This window comes from Sitophilus oryzae, unplaced genomic scaffold (assembly GCF_002938485.1).
Source record: "Sitophilus oryzae breed Bouriz unplaced genomic scaffold, Soryzae_2.0 scaffold_574_pilon_pilon, whole genome shotgun sequence".
NCBI classification, from domain to species: Eukaryota; Metazoa; Arthropoda; class Insecta; order Coleoptera; family Curculionidae; genus Sitophilus; species Sitophilus oryzae.
The window spans coordinates 575,009-591,689 of record NW_022147167.1 but is presented as its reverse complement, the minus strand read 5'-3'; the positions used below and the strand labels follow the sequence as shown (position 1 = coordinate 591,689).

Below are 16,681 nucleotides of genomic sequence, written 5' to 3'. Positions count from 1 at the left end.
GTGGCAGCAATATTTTGAAAAAAACAGAAGAAAAGAAAAGACAAGAAGAAGAACTAAAACTGAAAAGAAAATTAGATCGTGAAAAGAAATCTGTTGAGAATGAAAATAAAGTCAAGAATGATGTTTCTGTACGTAAGAGAAGTAATCAGAAAAAGGAAGCGAAAAGTATTAAAAAAAATACTCCTAAGAAAAACCCTGCCATCCCGCCACCATCAAAAACTACAGAGACATGGTACTGTTCTTTATGTGATACAGATCGACAAATTGCGATGGGTCTGTGTTCCGATTGCTATAAATATTACCACGAAGAGTGTATTGGATTAACGAAAGACGATAAAGATTTCTTTTGTCCAGCTTGTGACACTTCCTAATTTAAATTATTGTTTTTAATTTTTCCAAAGAGTTTACTTTTAGTTTCGTTTTTTTTAATTACTTAGTTTTTAAGATTTCTTAATTAAGTAAGTAACTAAATTAAATAAGTACCTACCTAAGTAATTTTGCCGGTACCAAAAAAAGTATTCTTAGGTTTTTACGAATGTTTTTTTGTTGAATTATTTTTAAATATTTATCTTCTTAATAAATTCCTACCAGGTTTATTTGATTTTATGTAAAAAGTACATCTCCTAATGCGCTGCCGATAATAGGTTACTCCAGATGCTAGAACTAGACTAGAACAGTTGCATTTTTTTGAGTGCTACATGGGGATATTTTGTATTTTTTTAAAAGAAATACTTAGAGGTAAATTTTTTAGACATTTTACTCTTTTTATACTTTTCTCTAGTATCTAATGTGACTAGAACTATAGAAAAAATCGCATTGGTAATCATTTTGAGTTTTCTATAGTATATTCCTGTCACATCAAGATTCGACAACGTCCTTAGGATGCCGATAATTGGTACGTTTACCTTAAGTCACATCAAATGCGACGCCATTGCGATTCTGGTTCTTAACACGTTCGTACGAGTGTGCTGCAATATTATTAGAAAAAAATGGTTGAAAGTGATGTGTCTGTGTCTGGTAAGTTATTAAATAATTTAAAATTGTGTTTAGACCTTAATACATGATAAATTTTAGACCCTTACTCGACAGGTGAGGATGAAGTATGGCTTCCTTCTGATAGTGAGGTTGGATGGCCTAGAAATAATGCAACAGGTAGGTGCATGTGTAATGTTGGTAATTAGGTTTACTTCTTTTAGTTTTTTATCGTTTATTGGGTATACTAAAAAGCATAAAGTATGTATTATATCATACACTAGCACAAAATAATAATTTCAGGTCCGAATTCGCCGGAATTTACCGAATATCCTAAAAAAACAGTTTACAAACCCCACCACTTCGGCTGAAGATCCTAAGACCATACCTGTCAGCAGTTTAGGTAAAATTAAATCAAGAATATTATGTTTTACTTAAAATTTTGACTTATTATGTTTTTAACAGTGACAGTAGCGGATAACAATGAAAATTTTATGGAGGAAGAAGCGACGGCTGCGACGGGCTCTGAGAAAAGAAATGGACAAGAAGAAATGTTCAAGCCTAATAAAAGAAGATCTAATCCACAAGAATGGAAAAGGGAAAAAAAGAAAAAAGAATTAAGACAATCTCGAGACCAGGTGAATATGCCGGAATGTCGCTATAAGTGCAAGAAAGAAATGAGTATTTATGTAGGTATACAAGAAAATAAATGCAGATTTTAAAAACTTAAGTAGTCATACGCAAGAAAACCTGTATATAAAAGGATGCATAAGCTCCAAACTTGCTGCTCGTCATTTAAATAAAAATAAACCTCCGAAAAATGTATTCCAGTATAGCGTTAAGAGGCCTACAGACGCTAGAACATGTATTAATACATAATAAAATAAAAATAAACGCACGTCGATGTACGCGCGGTGATGTTCGCCAGTGTGTAGACAATTTTTTGATTTGATAAAAAGACCGACGCACACGTTTTCTGTTTCTGCTTGAATTGAAGCTTGTACAGACTTGTACGCGCGTACATGAATGCCTGTGTGTAGACAAAAGTTTTCTCATATTGAAAGACTTTCGTTGATCAGTGTCGTCGGCTCTATATTCTTTATTGGATCATTGTTTCTTGTGAACATGGCTGATTTGAGAAGTTTTACGAAAGAATTCATCACAGAGTTCATTGAGTTGTACAAATCTTACCCCTGCTTGTGGAAAATAACATCGAAAAAGTATATGGACAGAAACAAAAAAAAATGAAGCTTACAAAGTGTTAACGCTGAAACTTCACCAAGTTGAGAAAGATGCCACCAAAGAAATGGTTAAAACCAAAATTAACAGCCTTCGTTTCCGAAGAGAGACAAAAAAATGAAAGAATCGAGAAGATCAGGTGCTGGAGCAGAAGGCATTTATGTTCCACATTTATGGTATTATGATCTTCTTCTTTTTGTGAAAGACCAAGAGTCCCCCAGACAGTCTGTTAGCAACATTGAAGATAATGGAAACGTGAGCAAAAATGAGAGTCGCCATTCAACCGTGGAAAGTGAAGAGGACCTAGAATTGGAGGTAAGATATCTTTTAATCATGGTTTCTAGCAAAAATCGAAAATCAAGTGTCCGGATACTTCCCGGATTTTCAGGGTTTTTTTTAATTTTCCCGGTTGGGTTTTCGAAAATTAGTTATACAATTTTAAAGTATTTCTTTGAACAAACAAGTGATATTGTAAACACGCCTTTTATTCAACTAATTAAAAACAATTTAAACGCCTAATAATAGTAAAAATATCACCAGTTCACCAAAAAGATTCGTCCCCCGCCGACGCCGATAGATAGCTTCTCCCGCCCGCCAGCTGACTGCTCTCCCACCATCGCCTCCTGCGCCGATCGTTCCGGAGCTTGCAGCGTTGCCGATGCTACTTCGCCGTGCCCGTCGCCACGTTGCCATTTTCCTTCGCCTCGGAAAAATCACTGGTTACAATATTTATTATTTTTAATATTTTTCATAGAAGGTGGCCTTCGAGATACTGCTATTACAAACTCTCTAATATACATGGTGTGCAAGGATAATGTTCCTCATTCAGTAGTTGAAAAAGAGGGCTTCAGGCAGTTTATGAAAACACAGTGGCACCAATGTACAAATTACCTTCACGAAACACAGCAAGTAGTTTTGTGTAACATAACTTTAATTATTGTAATTATATTATTATATGTATTATTATATGTATTATTTATATTTTCTAGGTCACGAAAATGGTTACTGTGAGATATTCATTAATCATTTCTAAAATAAAAAAACAACTGCTTAATATGAAAACGATTAGTTTAACATCTGATATTTGCACCTTAACTAATACCAGCAGAGGTTTTTTGGTCCTCACCGCGCATTTTATATGTAAGTAAAAGGCTTGTTAGTATGTAAAAATGTTAAATAAAAATTATTTAATTTTTCAGGTCCAGAAAAAAACAAACTTGAAACTGTTATGTTAGGTGTACGACGGCTATTAGAAGCGCTGGAGACTACATGGCACAGACAATGGAGGAAGTAATGGACTCATTTGGTATTTTCGAATCTCAAATAGTCTCTGTCTGTATAGATGGTGGGGCGAATATGATTTCTGCAGTCCGAAAGCTATTAGGGGAGGGAAAAAATGTATATTGTTTTGCCCACATGTTAAATTTAATTGTCACAGATGGTCTAGAAGACAAAAATAATAGGCTATTAAGTGACTTAATTGACCTAGTCAAGAGTTTTGTCACTTTTGGTAGACGCAGTAATAATTTTATGGATGCCTTGCGAGCTGAACAGCAGAAGGATAATGTACCAGAAGGCGGCGTTGCACTATTCATTCAGTCAGTTCCAACACGGTGGAATTCTACATTTGACATGTTAAGTAGATTCATCAATTTATACCCATATGTAGCAAGAGTCCTTGCCAATCCAAATTTAAAGCTAAAAAATGCTCCTCGAATGTTGTCAGGCGACGAAATCGATTTACTCTCAGAAATTGTTGAAATTTTAAAGCCATTTAAACAAGCAACCACAGAAATATCTGGTAGCGACTACTTAACTGGGAGTTTGGTCTTACCAATGATAAGCTGCATTGAGTCAGCATTGAGTACTATTAAACCTACTAGCGAAATGTCGAAAATATTATTAAAAAAGTTGGAAGATTCTTTAGGAATTCGTTGTGCACCCACCCAGACAAACCCGCTTTTGTGCAATGCGGTACTTTGTGACCCCAGATTTAAAAGGCTTTATATGAAACCTGTTGTGGCAAGTCAGGCAGTCATGCAAATTAAAGAAGAAATCAAAAAGGAGCAGAAAGAATTAGGGAATTGCTCTCCGCCTACACCAAGTTCATCTCCAAGAAGACAGGAAGACCCTATGTCATTATGGAGCATGCACGACAAATCGCTTGAAAAATCTGGAATGGCATCTACAGAGGTTGAAAGTTACTTTCCTAGCGAACTAAAGTTATATCTGCAACAACCAGTATTGCACAGGATGCAGGATCCAATCCAGTTTTGGCACCAGAGTAAAACGCTGATGACAGCATTATCATCTATTGCAATGAAATATTTAACCGTCGTGGGAAGCTCGGTTGCCTCCGAAAGATTGGTTTCGACATTAAATTCCATCGTCAAAGACGACAGAAGCCGCCTAACTGACAGACATGTGACAGAGAGGGTGTTTATGTACCGGTGTTCCAAATCGTTTTGGGTAGACTAATATAATAACATTTTTTGTTTATGTTTATTGTTTATGTAACCTTTACGAAAATATAAATAAATATAATAATAAAGAACTTTATTTATACTGCGAATTTACAGAAAAATCCAAATCTTAAAACAATACATATAATATAATATAAACCAAAAATAAATTAACTAACACTAACTAACCCTAAACAAACATTATTACTAACTAACGTGTAGTATTTAATACAAATATTTAATAATTTTATTTCTAGTATTGAAAAAATGTATAAAAATTATCTATATTATCTAATCTTAATCTATTTACAATTTCAAGGCATCTGTTTAGTGGTGATTGTATATTAGAAACTTTAAATACATTTGATCTCACTCTAAGTCTAATATCGGGAACATTTAAACAAATTATATTCAGTATCTCTGGCGTATTTATATTGCTGTGTACCTATATTGTAGACAAACAATACATCATTAGACATTCCACATTTTTCTAAACTGACATGAAATTACTCTGGTATTATTTAGAAAAATATCCGGTTAACCGGAATAGCCGGCGTTTTATACCAGTTTTAACCGAGCAGTTAATAGAGGTGGTAAAATAACCGGTTAACCGAAAAACCGGTATTTTTAAATAAATTGACATCCCTAAATATGATTCCGTTCGACAATAAATAAAGCCCAAAGATAGGCAACCAAACATGTCTCACCTGTGTAATTTGCCTGAAATTTTATCTAGTGTATTACGGGCTGGAAGCATCGGCAAAACTTGGTTCCTATGTGTTTTTTCGGACGTAACAAAACCTCACCTTTGTCTTTCGCATAGTCTTTCGTGTTTTTACTGTTTTTCGGTATAGTAATAGCGAAGTTTTTAAAGAGTCATACAAATTATTTTGTTTAATAGTGACTATTCCCTCCACCAGCGTTTCCGTTGAATGAAGTTTTTCATGTTTAAATAGAATTAAAACCTATTTGCTACATACAATCACTGAAGAAACACTTAATAACTTTTTTTCAGTCTTTTCAGACCACAATTTCAATTGAAAAAAAGAACTTTTAAAAGACTTACTGAAATTAATTAAATCCTTCTATGAAGATATAATCGACCGGTTTGCAAGTTTAAAATCCCGAAGAATCGACCTGTTATATAAGAAATAGAAAGTTTGTTTTGAGTAAGTACATTTTTAAATTACAAAATACCTTTGTATTCTGGATTATTTTATTACTGTAGGCAGCAGAAAATAGTGCATCACAGTAAGAACAAAAAATAGGATTAGACGCGTGATTAGTATACATTTTTTGTTACACCAGATCCGAATCATTTCTTTTTTAAAATCATTCAAATTTTGTGCTGTTTGGTCCCCATTAAGATCAAAAAAATAAAGTTTTTTTGTCCTCTTAGATGCATATAACTTTTTAGGATTTTTTTAACGAAAGTGACAGGGGGGGGCATTTTTTTCTATTATTGCTTCCCTACTTTTTTTTGCCACGAGCCGCCACTGATAAAAATAAATAGCAAACCAAAACATGAGATTTTGCTACAGGTGTTCGACATGGTCGACATGTCTTCTGTTATGGACAGACGGGACCGTTTTTGAACATTTCTCGCGAAATTTATTAACTCAGTGGGATAAAAGATATCCTCTCAGAACCGCTAAGTATTTCTAATTCTTGTCTAGATTATACGGGTAATCTAAAAATAAGAACCCTTATTCTTCCGCAAAGATAAAAAATCATAGGCACTAAGTCCGGCGGCCTCGGCGGCCAACGGCTGCAATTTTGGTTAGCTAATTATATCCAAGTAGCTGGGTACGTCACCCGCCTTTGATGTCACTGCTACCTCAGCAGTAGAAGCTTATAAATATAAGTTACATTTATATTTTCTCATCTTTTTGTTAGTACTGTTCAACCAAACATATTAATAAACTGATCAAGTCTCTGTGTTGTTTTTTAAAAAGTAATTGTCCCGGTCACGAAAGAAAACTGGCGCAGTCGGTAGGATTTGCCAAGCCATCTAACAAAAATCGTAGTTGGTGCCCGTTACGCGGATTAAATTGGTAAAAACCCAAAAAACGGACGGATCGAGACAGTGAAAAGTAAGAAACAGCCCAAAGACACCGTTGGAACAGAGGACAAGCATCGCCGAAAGTCCAACACCTGGTAGAGGACAAGCATCGCCATAACCAGCTTAGAATAAGGACCTGGTCGAGGACAAACATAGCCAACACCAGTTAGGTTAAGAAGAAACGAAAAAAGAAGCAACGAAAAACGAAAACCACCCGAAAAACGAAACCATCACCCGAAAAACGAAACCATCACCCGAAAAACGAAATCATCAACGAAAATCATCCCCGAAAACATCGCACTCAATGAACATCGTAGCTGTACATCTCTCTACTGCTGTACATCTCACCCTGTACATCTCTCTACTGCTAAGTGTCGTATTTTTTCTATTCTGTTTATTAGTATCGTATTTTGCATTTACTTTTATTTTTATTTTTAAAACTATTTTCGTATTTTGCTTTTTTTCCATATATATCGATTTTCCATTTTATTTTTATTTTTTAATTTTTATTCGTGTTTTACGAACCGATTTGATTAAGTTTATTTTATGTCCGATTCAGATAGTGAAATCGAGGAAATAACTAATAAATTTAGGCTTCAAAATTTAAGTTCTAGACATTTTGAAAAAGATAATTTCGAACAAAGTCTCAGATATAGAACTATTTCTGATTCAATTATTAACTCTGAACTAGAAAATATTTTAGATCAAGTAATGGCTACTTCAAATCAATCTCAAAATCCATCTGTTCGGATTTTATGATTTCTGTAATATGAATCGCCTCGGGATTCAAGAGGTTTCGAAGAGAGGGCGCTACCGTAGTCGGTCGACAAGGGTCGATTTCGCTTGCGACGCTTGAAAAGGAAGATGGCTGCGAACCTCAGCAAGAAGACATTTTTTTCAGTAAAAGTAAAAAAATAAAAAAAAAAAAAAAAAAAAAAGTAAAAATAAAGAATTATCTATGGTCCTTCGAGCTATAATTTTAAGGTGACCCCAACCGCAACATTTTGGTCCGCTAACGGAGCCCCGGATAAGTGCCATTTTGAGATGCCCATTTTAATAAAAACTGGAATATTTGCCGGCTAGAAAACGAGTACCTTTTTGTCACGAACTGGAAGAACATCCATGGTGGCCGGCTAGCAACAAAACGCAAGAAGTGAGTCTGTCCCTATCTATTTCCTTATTTTCCATAACAGTCGCGCCCCCTAGCGACCGTTTACAAACTTGAAAATAAAATAAAAAAAAAATAATTCAGTAGTTTTTCAAGTTTAATAAAGGAATAAAGACAAAGTTAATACTAGTTATACAGATCGGTAATAGACGTATAGATTTGTCATAAAATAATTGATCAACGGTTATTTTTCTTAAGAGTTTTAATACGGGAGATTTTATTAAGAGTCCCACTACTACGGGATATTCTCTTAAGGGTATCACTACTACGAGATATTCTCTTAAGAGGTCTCACTACTACCGGAGATATTTTAGTCAGGCGATTCATATACATAGTTTAACAAAGATCATGATTGGCTATATTTAAGTTTAAGGGTATTCTTTTACAGAGTTTAAGAGTAAGACCAGAACAGAAGATGAATGCGTTTAGGTAACCTTAACGATTTATTTTAGTGTAAATTGAAAAACAAAGTGATAATAAGATAACATTTGGCTATACAATTTAGTAAAGAAAGAATATCACTGAACAGAAGAAGAAGCTATAGAATTGTGTTAAAGTATGTATAATTTAATATTGCAATATGGTTAAGATTTTGAAATGCTGAAGCAATAGATCTCAGAAGGTTAAGAACTAGCCGAGGTCAGTTGAGAGGCATAGCCACTCGGTTTCAAAGTTTTATGTCTAACATGCAGGATGTTCTAGAAGTAAAAACTAGGTTGGAAAAAGTAGAGTCCGCGTTTGTAGAGTTCGATCAAGTTCAGTCCGAATTAGAGCTATTAGATGAAGAAGAAACAGAAGTTAGAGAAGAAATAGAAAATGTATTTTACCAAAGCTATTTCTACCAGGTAAAAATGCATGCAGTTGATGCTAAATATTAATTCACAAAATTACATATACACCTCAAAATCCAGTAAGTAACATAAAGCTACATCCCTATAAATTTTTCATTTTTTTTTTTTTTTTTTTTTTTGTTTATTTTGGATTTATATATTTATATCATACTTTTAAGAATAGATAATAATGGATGTATCATTAGATGCGAGTTTCGAAAAATAGGCAATTAAATCTGATAATCTTGTCTTCCGGGAGAAGACGTCAGCTCAGAGTTAATAAGTTCTTTTAGTATGTAAACTAGATAGCAATTAGTTAACCTAGCTTGGAATTGTTACAAGAACTCTACACAGAATCAAAAGATTATTAATTCATAATTACATTAAAACTTTATTTGAAATATCTCCAGTTCAGAAAGAATCTTGTAAAGATTAGAGAAATTTATTAGACGACGTTGAATAAATATTAGAGCCTTACATTCACTAGGACAACCTACAGATCAATGGGATACACTCTTAATTTATTTATTAACATCTAAACTCGATTATAACACAAGAAAAAGAGTGGGAAAGTTCATTAAAGAGTAACAATTTGCCTACTATGGTCAACTTAACGGATTTTCTAAAGCAAAGATGTATGATATTAGAAACAATAAATGTAAACAAAACAAGATCAGATATATCTATTTCATACAGAAAAGGCCATGATAATAAGAGTCATTCTTTTGCTACAACTCAAAACTCCAGTTTTTCATGCTATTATTGTAATCAACCTCATCCTATTTATAGATGTCAATCATTTTTTAAACTTAATTTTTTTTTTTTTTTTATAAAGAAATTAAAAATTAAAAATTATGTCAAACTGTTTAAAACGCAAAATCACGCTACAGATCAGTGTCAATCTCTTAGAACATGTTTTAAATGTAACCTAAAACATCATACGTTATTACATGACTATTCGAGTAACAAAACTAATGTAACTTCCTGTTCTCATTGCGCATGTAATAATGAAACCAACTGAAGTTTCTGAAAATGAAGTAAAAGATAATATGAAAGCAAATCATATTCTTCATTATAATAATATCGTTCTACTGCTGCTCATTCTTTATCAAAAATTAGTCATATTATCGACAGCTGTGTTATTATATAAAAGAATAAAGTTGGAGAAATGCATACCTGTCGGTCGGCTCTTGTTAGATCTCAAGGTAGCGCCCAAGTAGATTTATTACAAAGTCTTTAGCAGAAAAATTACAGTTAGATCAAAATCATACTAACATTTCAATATCTTGTATTGGTAAAAATGAATTACTAATATTTTCAAAAGCAGTAATTCTACAAATAAGTCAAATGTACGGTTCATTTACAACTAATTTAAGTTTTTCATAATTTTCTCAGAATTACTGAAAGAGATATACTCAAATATAAATTTGAAACTATATAGTCATTATTAAAATTCCAGATAATATACAATCATGATGAACACTATTAAACACTATTAAAAAAAGAAAAAAAAAAAAAAAAAAAAAAATTGTTTTTTATTTACCCTCATCATGCTGTTAGATAAGGCTAAGACAGCAGTAGCACAGTCAGGGCGCAAATTAAGATAGTTTTTCGATGGTACGCGCCTTACACAATATCAAGGAAACTAAGTGCTGTCATGAAGACACACATATGGGCTCGTCGCTCATCGACGTATTACCACGGATGCTTTTATATGTCGATATAGATGGTTGAGAATCGTAGAAGTTACGGTTTTAGAACGTATGATCCTATAGTATTTTTACTGGTGAATCGCGAAAATGATCGCATGGTTTTAGTACATCCTGAGCATAGGAATCTACAAAGAATTCTTTTGGCGTGAAAATGCAATAATGAACCTGTTAAATTTATACGTTAAATTACTTTAACTTACGGTAGCAGCTCAGCATCATTTTAGCCATTCGGATTTGCCATAATTTACATATAAAATATTTTTTTTTTTTTTTTTTTTATATTTTGCAAAATAAGATACTTAGCTAACAACAATACACATAATTTTAAAACTATCGATATTAAAAAAAAAAAAAAAAATTAAAATAAAAACGAAGATATATTGAGAATTTTAAAGTCCGGTGGATTTGAATTACGAAAATGGTCATCAAATTCACGAGCCTTTGTTGAAGATATAACTTCTAATTCTACTGCATTTATTTCAGATAAAACAATTTAAGTTACTAGGTTTAATTTTTGGGATCAAAAACAGATATATACGAATACCAGTAAACGTGAACTATATATAAAATCAAATATTACAAAAGGCAATTTATCATTAATATCACAAATATATGATCCTCTGGGATTGATTGGCCCAGCTACTATAAAGGGCTTAAAGATTTATTATGCAAAATTGTGGCAATGTGAGATAAATTGGGACGATCCAATTCCATCAGACATAGCTGAAATGCGCGAGAGAAGAGCGCAATTAAATTATTAAATGAATTTCAGTGCCTAGAATGTAATTATGTAATTCTTCAAATTATGTTGAACTTCACGGGTTTTGTGACGCCTCCGAGAGTGCATATGGCTGTTGTATCTACCTACGATCATTAACTAATTTCGGAGAATGTACAGTGAGATTATTGTGTGCAAAATCAAAAGTAGCACCACTCAAACGAATAACTTTACCTAAATTGAAATTGTTGGAGGCTTTATTCTGGCTAAAGTTAAACAAAAAGTTCTTAGATCTTTAAACGGTAAACTAGAAAAACATTTCTTTTACTGATTCCAGCAATTGTTTATTCATGAATCGACAGATGACCATGTTATTTAAAAACATTCCGTCCGCCATCGATGCGAAATTACCGAATAACGTCAAAAGTAATGGTATCATGTAAAGTCAGAATTAAATCCTGCTGATATTATTTCGCGAGGCACAGAATTCAAACATTTTAAAAAGATAAAAAATTAAAAAAAAAAAAAATAATTTTTTTAAATGAAATTGCCAGGCCGTTCTCAAGCAGAACTCCTGACTACAGAGATAGTAATGTACCAGAAATGAAAAGAACTGTAGCTTTAGTTTCAAATACTGTTGAGATATCTAATATCTTTACTAAATTTTCTTCCCTAACAAAGCTTAAACGCGTAATTGCATATGTTTTACGTTTTAAAAACAACGCTTTTATGTAAGATAAATAAAAATTTCAGGTCCCTAGAGTAATGAAGTTAAAACAACAAAGCTATGACTATTCCTATATTAAAGATTGTAAATTATCAAGAAATTTGCTGACGAATATAATCTTACTTCTGAAATTAAACTGTCCAATTCTAGCAAGCTGGTTGATTTGAATCCATTTTAGATGAAGATGGTATTATTAGAGTCGGCGGAAGATTAAAACATTCGCATTTAAGTTATAATCAGAAGCATCCGACAATATTACCTACACAGCACACCTTAACAGAAACTGTTAATATTAAACACGTCCATTACTAATATGCATAATGGGTATGCAGCATTTTCTTAGCTACAATTTCCGTTTTAGAAATGGCCATTATGCAGGGAAAGTTTGCGTCAAGCGCATCTGCGGAAAATGTATTAAAAATCTTTAGAGTAAACCCAAAGTCTGTAACTCCAAAAACTGGGAATTACCTTCCGATCGTTTTTCAACATTAAGACCATTTTAAGTGCAATTTTAAGTAATTTAATCTTTAAGTGCGGTGTAGATTACGCAGGTCCTTTATATATTAAAAATAGTACTTCTAGAAAAGGCAAAAAATGTAAAAGCCTTAATATATGTTTTATTTATTTGCCTATCAACAAAGGCAGTTCATATTGAACTAGTGCGTGATCTCTCAACTGAGCGATGCTTATTAAATTCTTTAAAACGGTTTATATCACGAAGAGGTAAACCTTCTGACATCTATTCAGACAATGGAACAAATTTTCGAGGTGCAGCTAGAGAGTTGCAACAATTATATAGTTTCCTTTCTGATAAGTCAGTTAATGAAGAAATTTTGAATTTCTTGGGACAGGATAAAATTTCATGGCATTTCATTCCGTCAAATTCGCCGCATATGGGAGGTATTTGGGAGGCCGCGATCAAATCAGCCAAGTATCATATAAAACGCATATTATCTCAAGCATATTTAACTTTTGAAGATACGTACACATTATTGGTTGAAGTTGAAGCATGTCTGAATTCTAGACCCCTTACCCAAATATCCAATGATCCCCTAGATTTCTCCTTGCTTACCCCAAGTCACTTTCTTATTGGAGACTCTTTATTGGCCATACCTGAAACCAACATCATTGAAGCAAATGTTTCACGTTTGAATCATTACCAAAGGTTGAAACAAATTCATCAACACTTTTGGCAAAGATGGTCACGAGAGTATTTGTCTACATTACAAACCAGATCCAAATGGAAGACCAGTCAACAAAATAATTAAATATTGGGCGTTTGTCATCCTGAAGGAAGAGTCATCACCACCTTTACAATGGACGAGAGGCCGAATAGTCGACATTCATCCAGGATCCGATGGACTTGTGCGCGTCGTTTCTGTGAAAGTGCCGAACGGTCGCATAGTTAAGCGGTCTATTGCTAAAGTTTGTTTAATGCCAGTCGATTAAAAGTTCGAAACTTTTAAGGTGGCCGGTATGTTCGGATTTTATGATTTCTGTAATATGAATCGCTCTCTGGGATTCAAGAGGTCTCGAAGAGATGGCGCTACCGTAGTCGGTCGACAAGGGTCGATTTCGCTTGCGGACGCTTTGAAAACGGAAGATGGCTTGCGAACCTCAGCAAGAAAGACATTTTTTCAGTTAAAAGTAAAAATTTGTTGTTAAGTTTACAAGTAAAATAAAGAATTATCTATGGTCCTTCGAGCTATAATTTTAAGGTGACCCCAACCGCAACACCATCTCAAATTAATTATTCATTTTTAAGATTATATATTGATACAATTCCTGTGTATCCACACGGGTAAGAAACCGTACGCATGTTCTATTTGCGGAAAGGGTTTTATTCGTAAAGATCACATGGTAAAACATATGGATACGCACGCACGTAAAAAGGATAAACTCAGTGCAATGAGGAACTGAGATGAGCGTCCATCTCACAATTCCAGCCTTTCGCTCTTTATTCTAATAGATATTAGAAATACTTTTTTATTATTGATGTTGTATATATTCGTTTTATTTTTCAGGGATTTATTTATACTGACTAATCATTTCCATGATTCTCTGCAAAATCGCTGGATTATTTTTTCCAATTCAGTAATTTTTTACAGAATCTAAGACCATGCTTTTGCACGGTCTAATTTGCTCAAAGACGTTGATTTATTTATCTCAACAAAACTAACAGCAATACCTCATTATACTCAGATATAAGAATAGATATGATATTTATGTAAGTAACAAGAAAAAAATATAAAAATTAAGAGTAAATGTCAATGTACAAATCTCTAGATTCGAGTTTTAAAAGCAAATGGTTATAAGAATTAAAACTATAGTCGAATACACATTCGAATATAGTAATGGCCTCCAAACAACGCAGCCGAAACTAATATCTTCTGCGATGTTTGGACGCTTTCTTTTTCACAAATAATAAAAATAAACTATTTGCAATAAAGTTAATATGATACAACGCAAATTTTGATATTTGTTTTAATGTAAGCGTGAGTCGTTTTGTATATAAGTATTTTGTTGTCAATGAGTAATTTATATATTTTACATTTTTTTTTTTTTTTTTAAGAATTTTTTATATAATGCCACTTTGTTTGATATCAATATGTGCCAAACTGTTTTATACCGAAAATTTTAATTTATTCAAAGCCCTGAATTAAAAGATCAATCAGAACTATTATCACTATTTTAAAATGTAGATTTAATGAAAAATATTAAAATTTTCGGTGAAATAATTATATATATTTTTTCTTAATTTAAGATAGTCTACTCACTTCTAGTGCAATTTGTATAATACTTTTAAGAGTGGTTACGTTATTAGTTTTTAGGAAGCATTTTCTGTAACTTGCACTGAATTATCCTCGTCTAGAAACTAATTTTTTAACATGAAAGTCGCACTATTCAGAAAATGCCCCCGAATACTAAAATAAATATGTTATAAAACTAATGATTGTTTGTTAAAATAATTGTTTTTAGTATTAATGATTCGGCAACCATATATTTTTATGTTTTTTACTGTATGATGCTGGAAAACATCGAGGTACGAGGGTAAGCTACATTTTTGTTGAGACTGAATTTGATCTGAAATTGATTATAACTGTATATTTTATTAATAAAAATTTTTTTCGCTCATAATTTTTTTGAGCATTATTTTAACCCTTTATTATATTTAAATTATTCCGTTTGAGTTTATTCTCACTATTTAAATTTGATCGTGATTATTTGGTGTTAAAATCTTGGCAATTGAAATAAAGAAGTTTACAGAAGTATTTCATTCCTGTTGTTTTATTCAAGGAACACCCCCTTCCCTAAAAGAAAATAGCTCACATCTCTTTAGTTTTATTTACCTTTTTTCTAAATTTTATAGGTACTATATTAAAAGCAAATTTCTAAATTTTATAAATATATTAATAGCATTTTTTTTATTTTTAATTAATTCAAATGGCAAATTAACTAATTTTTTTTATAAAGATAAAATTATACAGGGTGTCCCAGAAATAAGTGCAAATACTTTAATTGGTATATGAGGTTTTTTTTGCAAAAAAACTTTTTTGGAATTTTTTTTTAGTTAAAAAACATAATTTCTTGATAATATGGCAACATAGGTAGTAGATTAAATTTACAAATAAGAAAATCCAGAAAAGATCCAGTGGTTCTCAAAATTTGAGCAAAAAATAATTTTCTTGGAAATGTTGAAAGTAAAATAACTCCGTTATTTCGGACTTACTTGAAAAACCATAATGAGAAAATATGTTTCTTTTATCGAGATCTACCACCCCTTAAAATGCTTGCACTTATTTCTGGGACACCCTGTATAACAATATTTACGCAGGGTATCCCAGAAATAAGTGCAAGTATTTTAACTGGTAGTGTAGTCAAACCCCAGTAACACGACTATGAGGTTTTTTTCTCGAAAATTTTTTTTGGAAAAATTCTTTGGATTTTTTTTTAGTTTCTAGTTAAAAAATATAATTTCTTGATAATATGGCAACATAGGTATTAGATTAAATTTACAAAAAAGAAAATCCAGAAAAGATCCAGTGGTTCTCAAAATTTTAGCAAAAAATATATTTTTTTAAATTCTCAAAGTAAAATAACTCCCTTATTTTGGACTTATTTGAAAAACGATAAAGAGAAAATATGTTTCTTTTATCAAGATCTACCAGCCCTTAAAATACTTGCACTTATTTCTGGGACACCCTGTAGTTTCATAAGTTTTTTTCTTTAATTTGATTGGTTTGGTTTGGTTTGCTCATATATATTATTTTTATATTTTATAATAACTAAAATTTAACATGCTTTTTGTTTTTAAAAAGTTACAGAAAATTTTTAAAAATACATAGCAAAAATTCTCCGTTGTACTCGTAGATACAATGATTTAGTACAGTGCATAACAACCTCAATATCATCCTAAAAAATAAAATAAAAAAAAAAATGAAAATTACGAACAGTAAGGTTTCTGGTTAAAAAATTATAAATTTAATTAGATAAAAAGAGCTAAATAAATAAAATGAAAGGCACCAACTCACGTTTTAAGTATCTAGATATTATGAAAATATAAGGTTAATTGCAAAAAATACACACAATAATTATAATAAAGTAAACATAAAATTAACGAAACTTTTTGAATTTTTTTTTTATATTTTAGAAAGTGTATTTATTTGTAATCTTAATGAAGAACTACATTAATTACCATATTAAACAAAAACATTTAACCATACAAATTATCGATTTCATATCGATCAGGGCTGGTTTTTCAAATAAGTCCAAAATAACCAAGATATGTTT

The 16,681-nt window shown here is 32.0% G+C and overlaps 1 protein-coding gene across 1 annotated transcript; it reads left to right on the top strand.

The window, feature by feature from the left end:
- The first annotated feature begins 3,627 nt into the window (after nt 1-3,627).
- Nucleotides 3,628-4,689, top strand: LOC115887406 (zinc finger BED domain-containing protein 4-like). Its single transcript, XM_030906819.1, has one exon. The coding sequence runs from the start codon at nt 3,628-3,630 to the stop codon at nt 4,687-4,689; it is 1,062 nt and encodes a 353-aa protein (XP_030762679.1).
- The last annotated feature ends 11,992 nt before the right edge of the window (nt 4,690-16,681 follow it).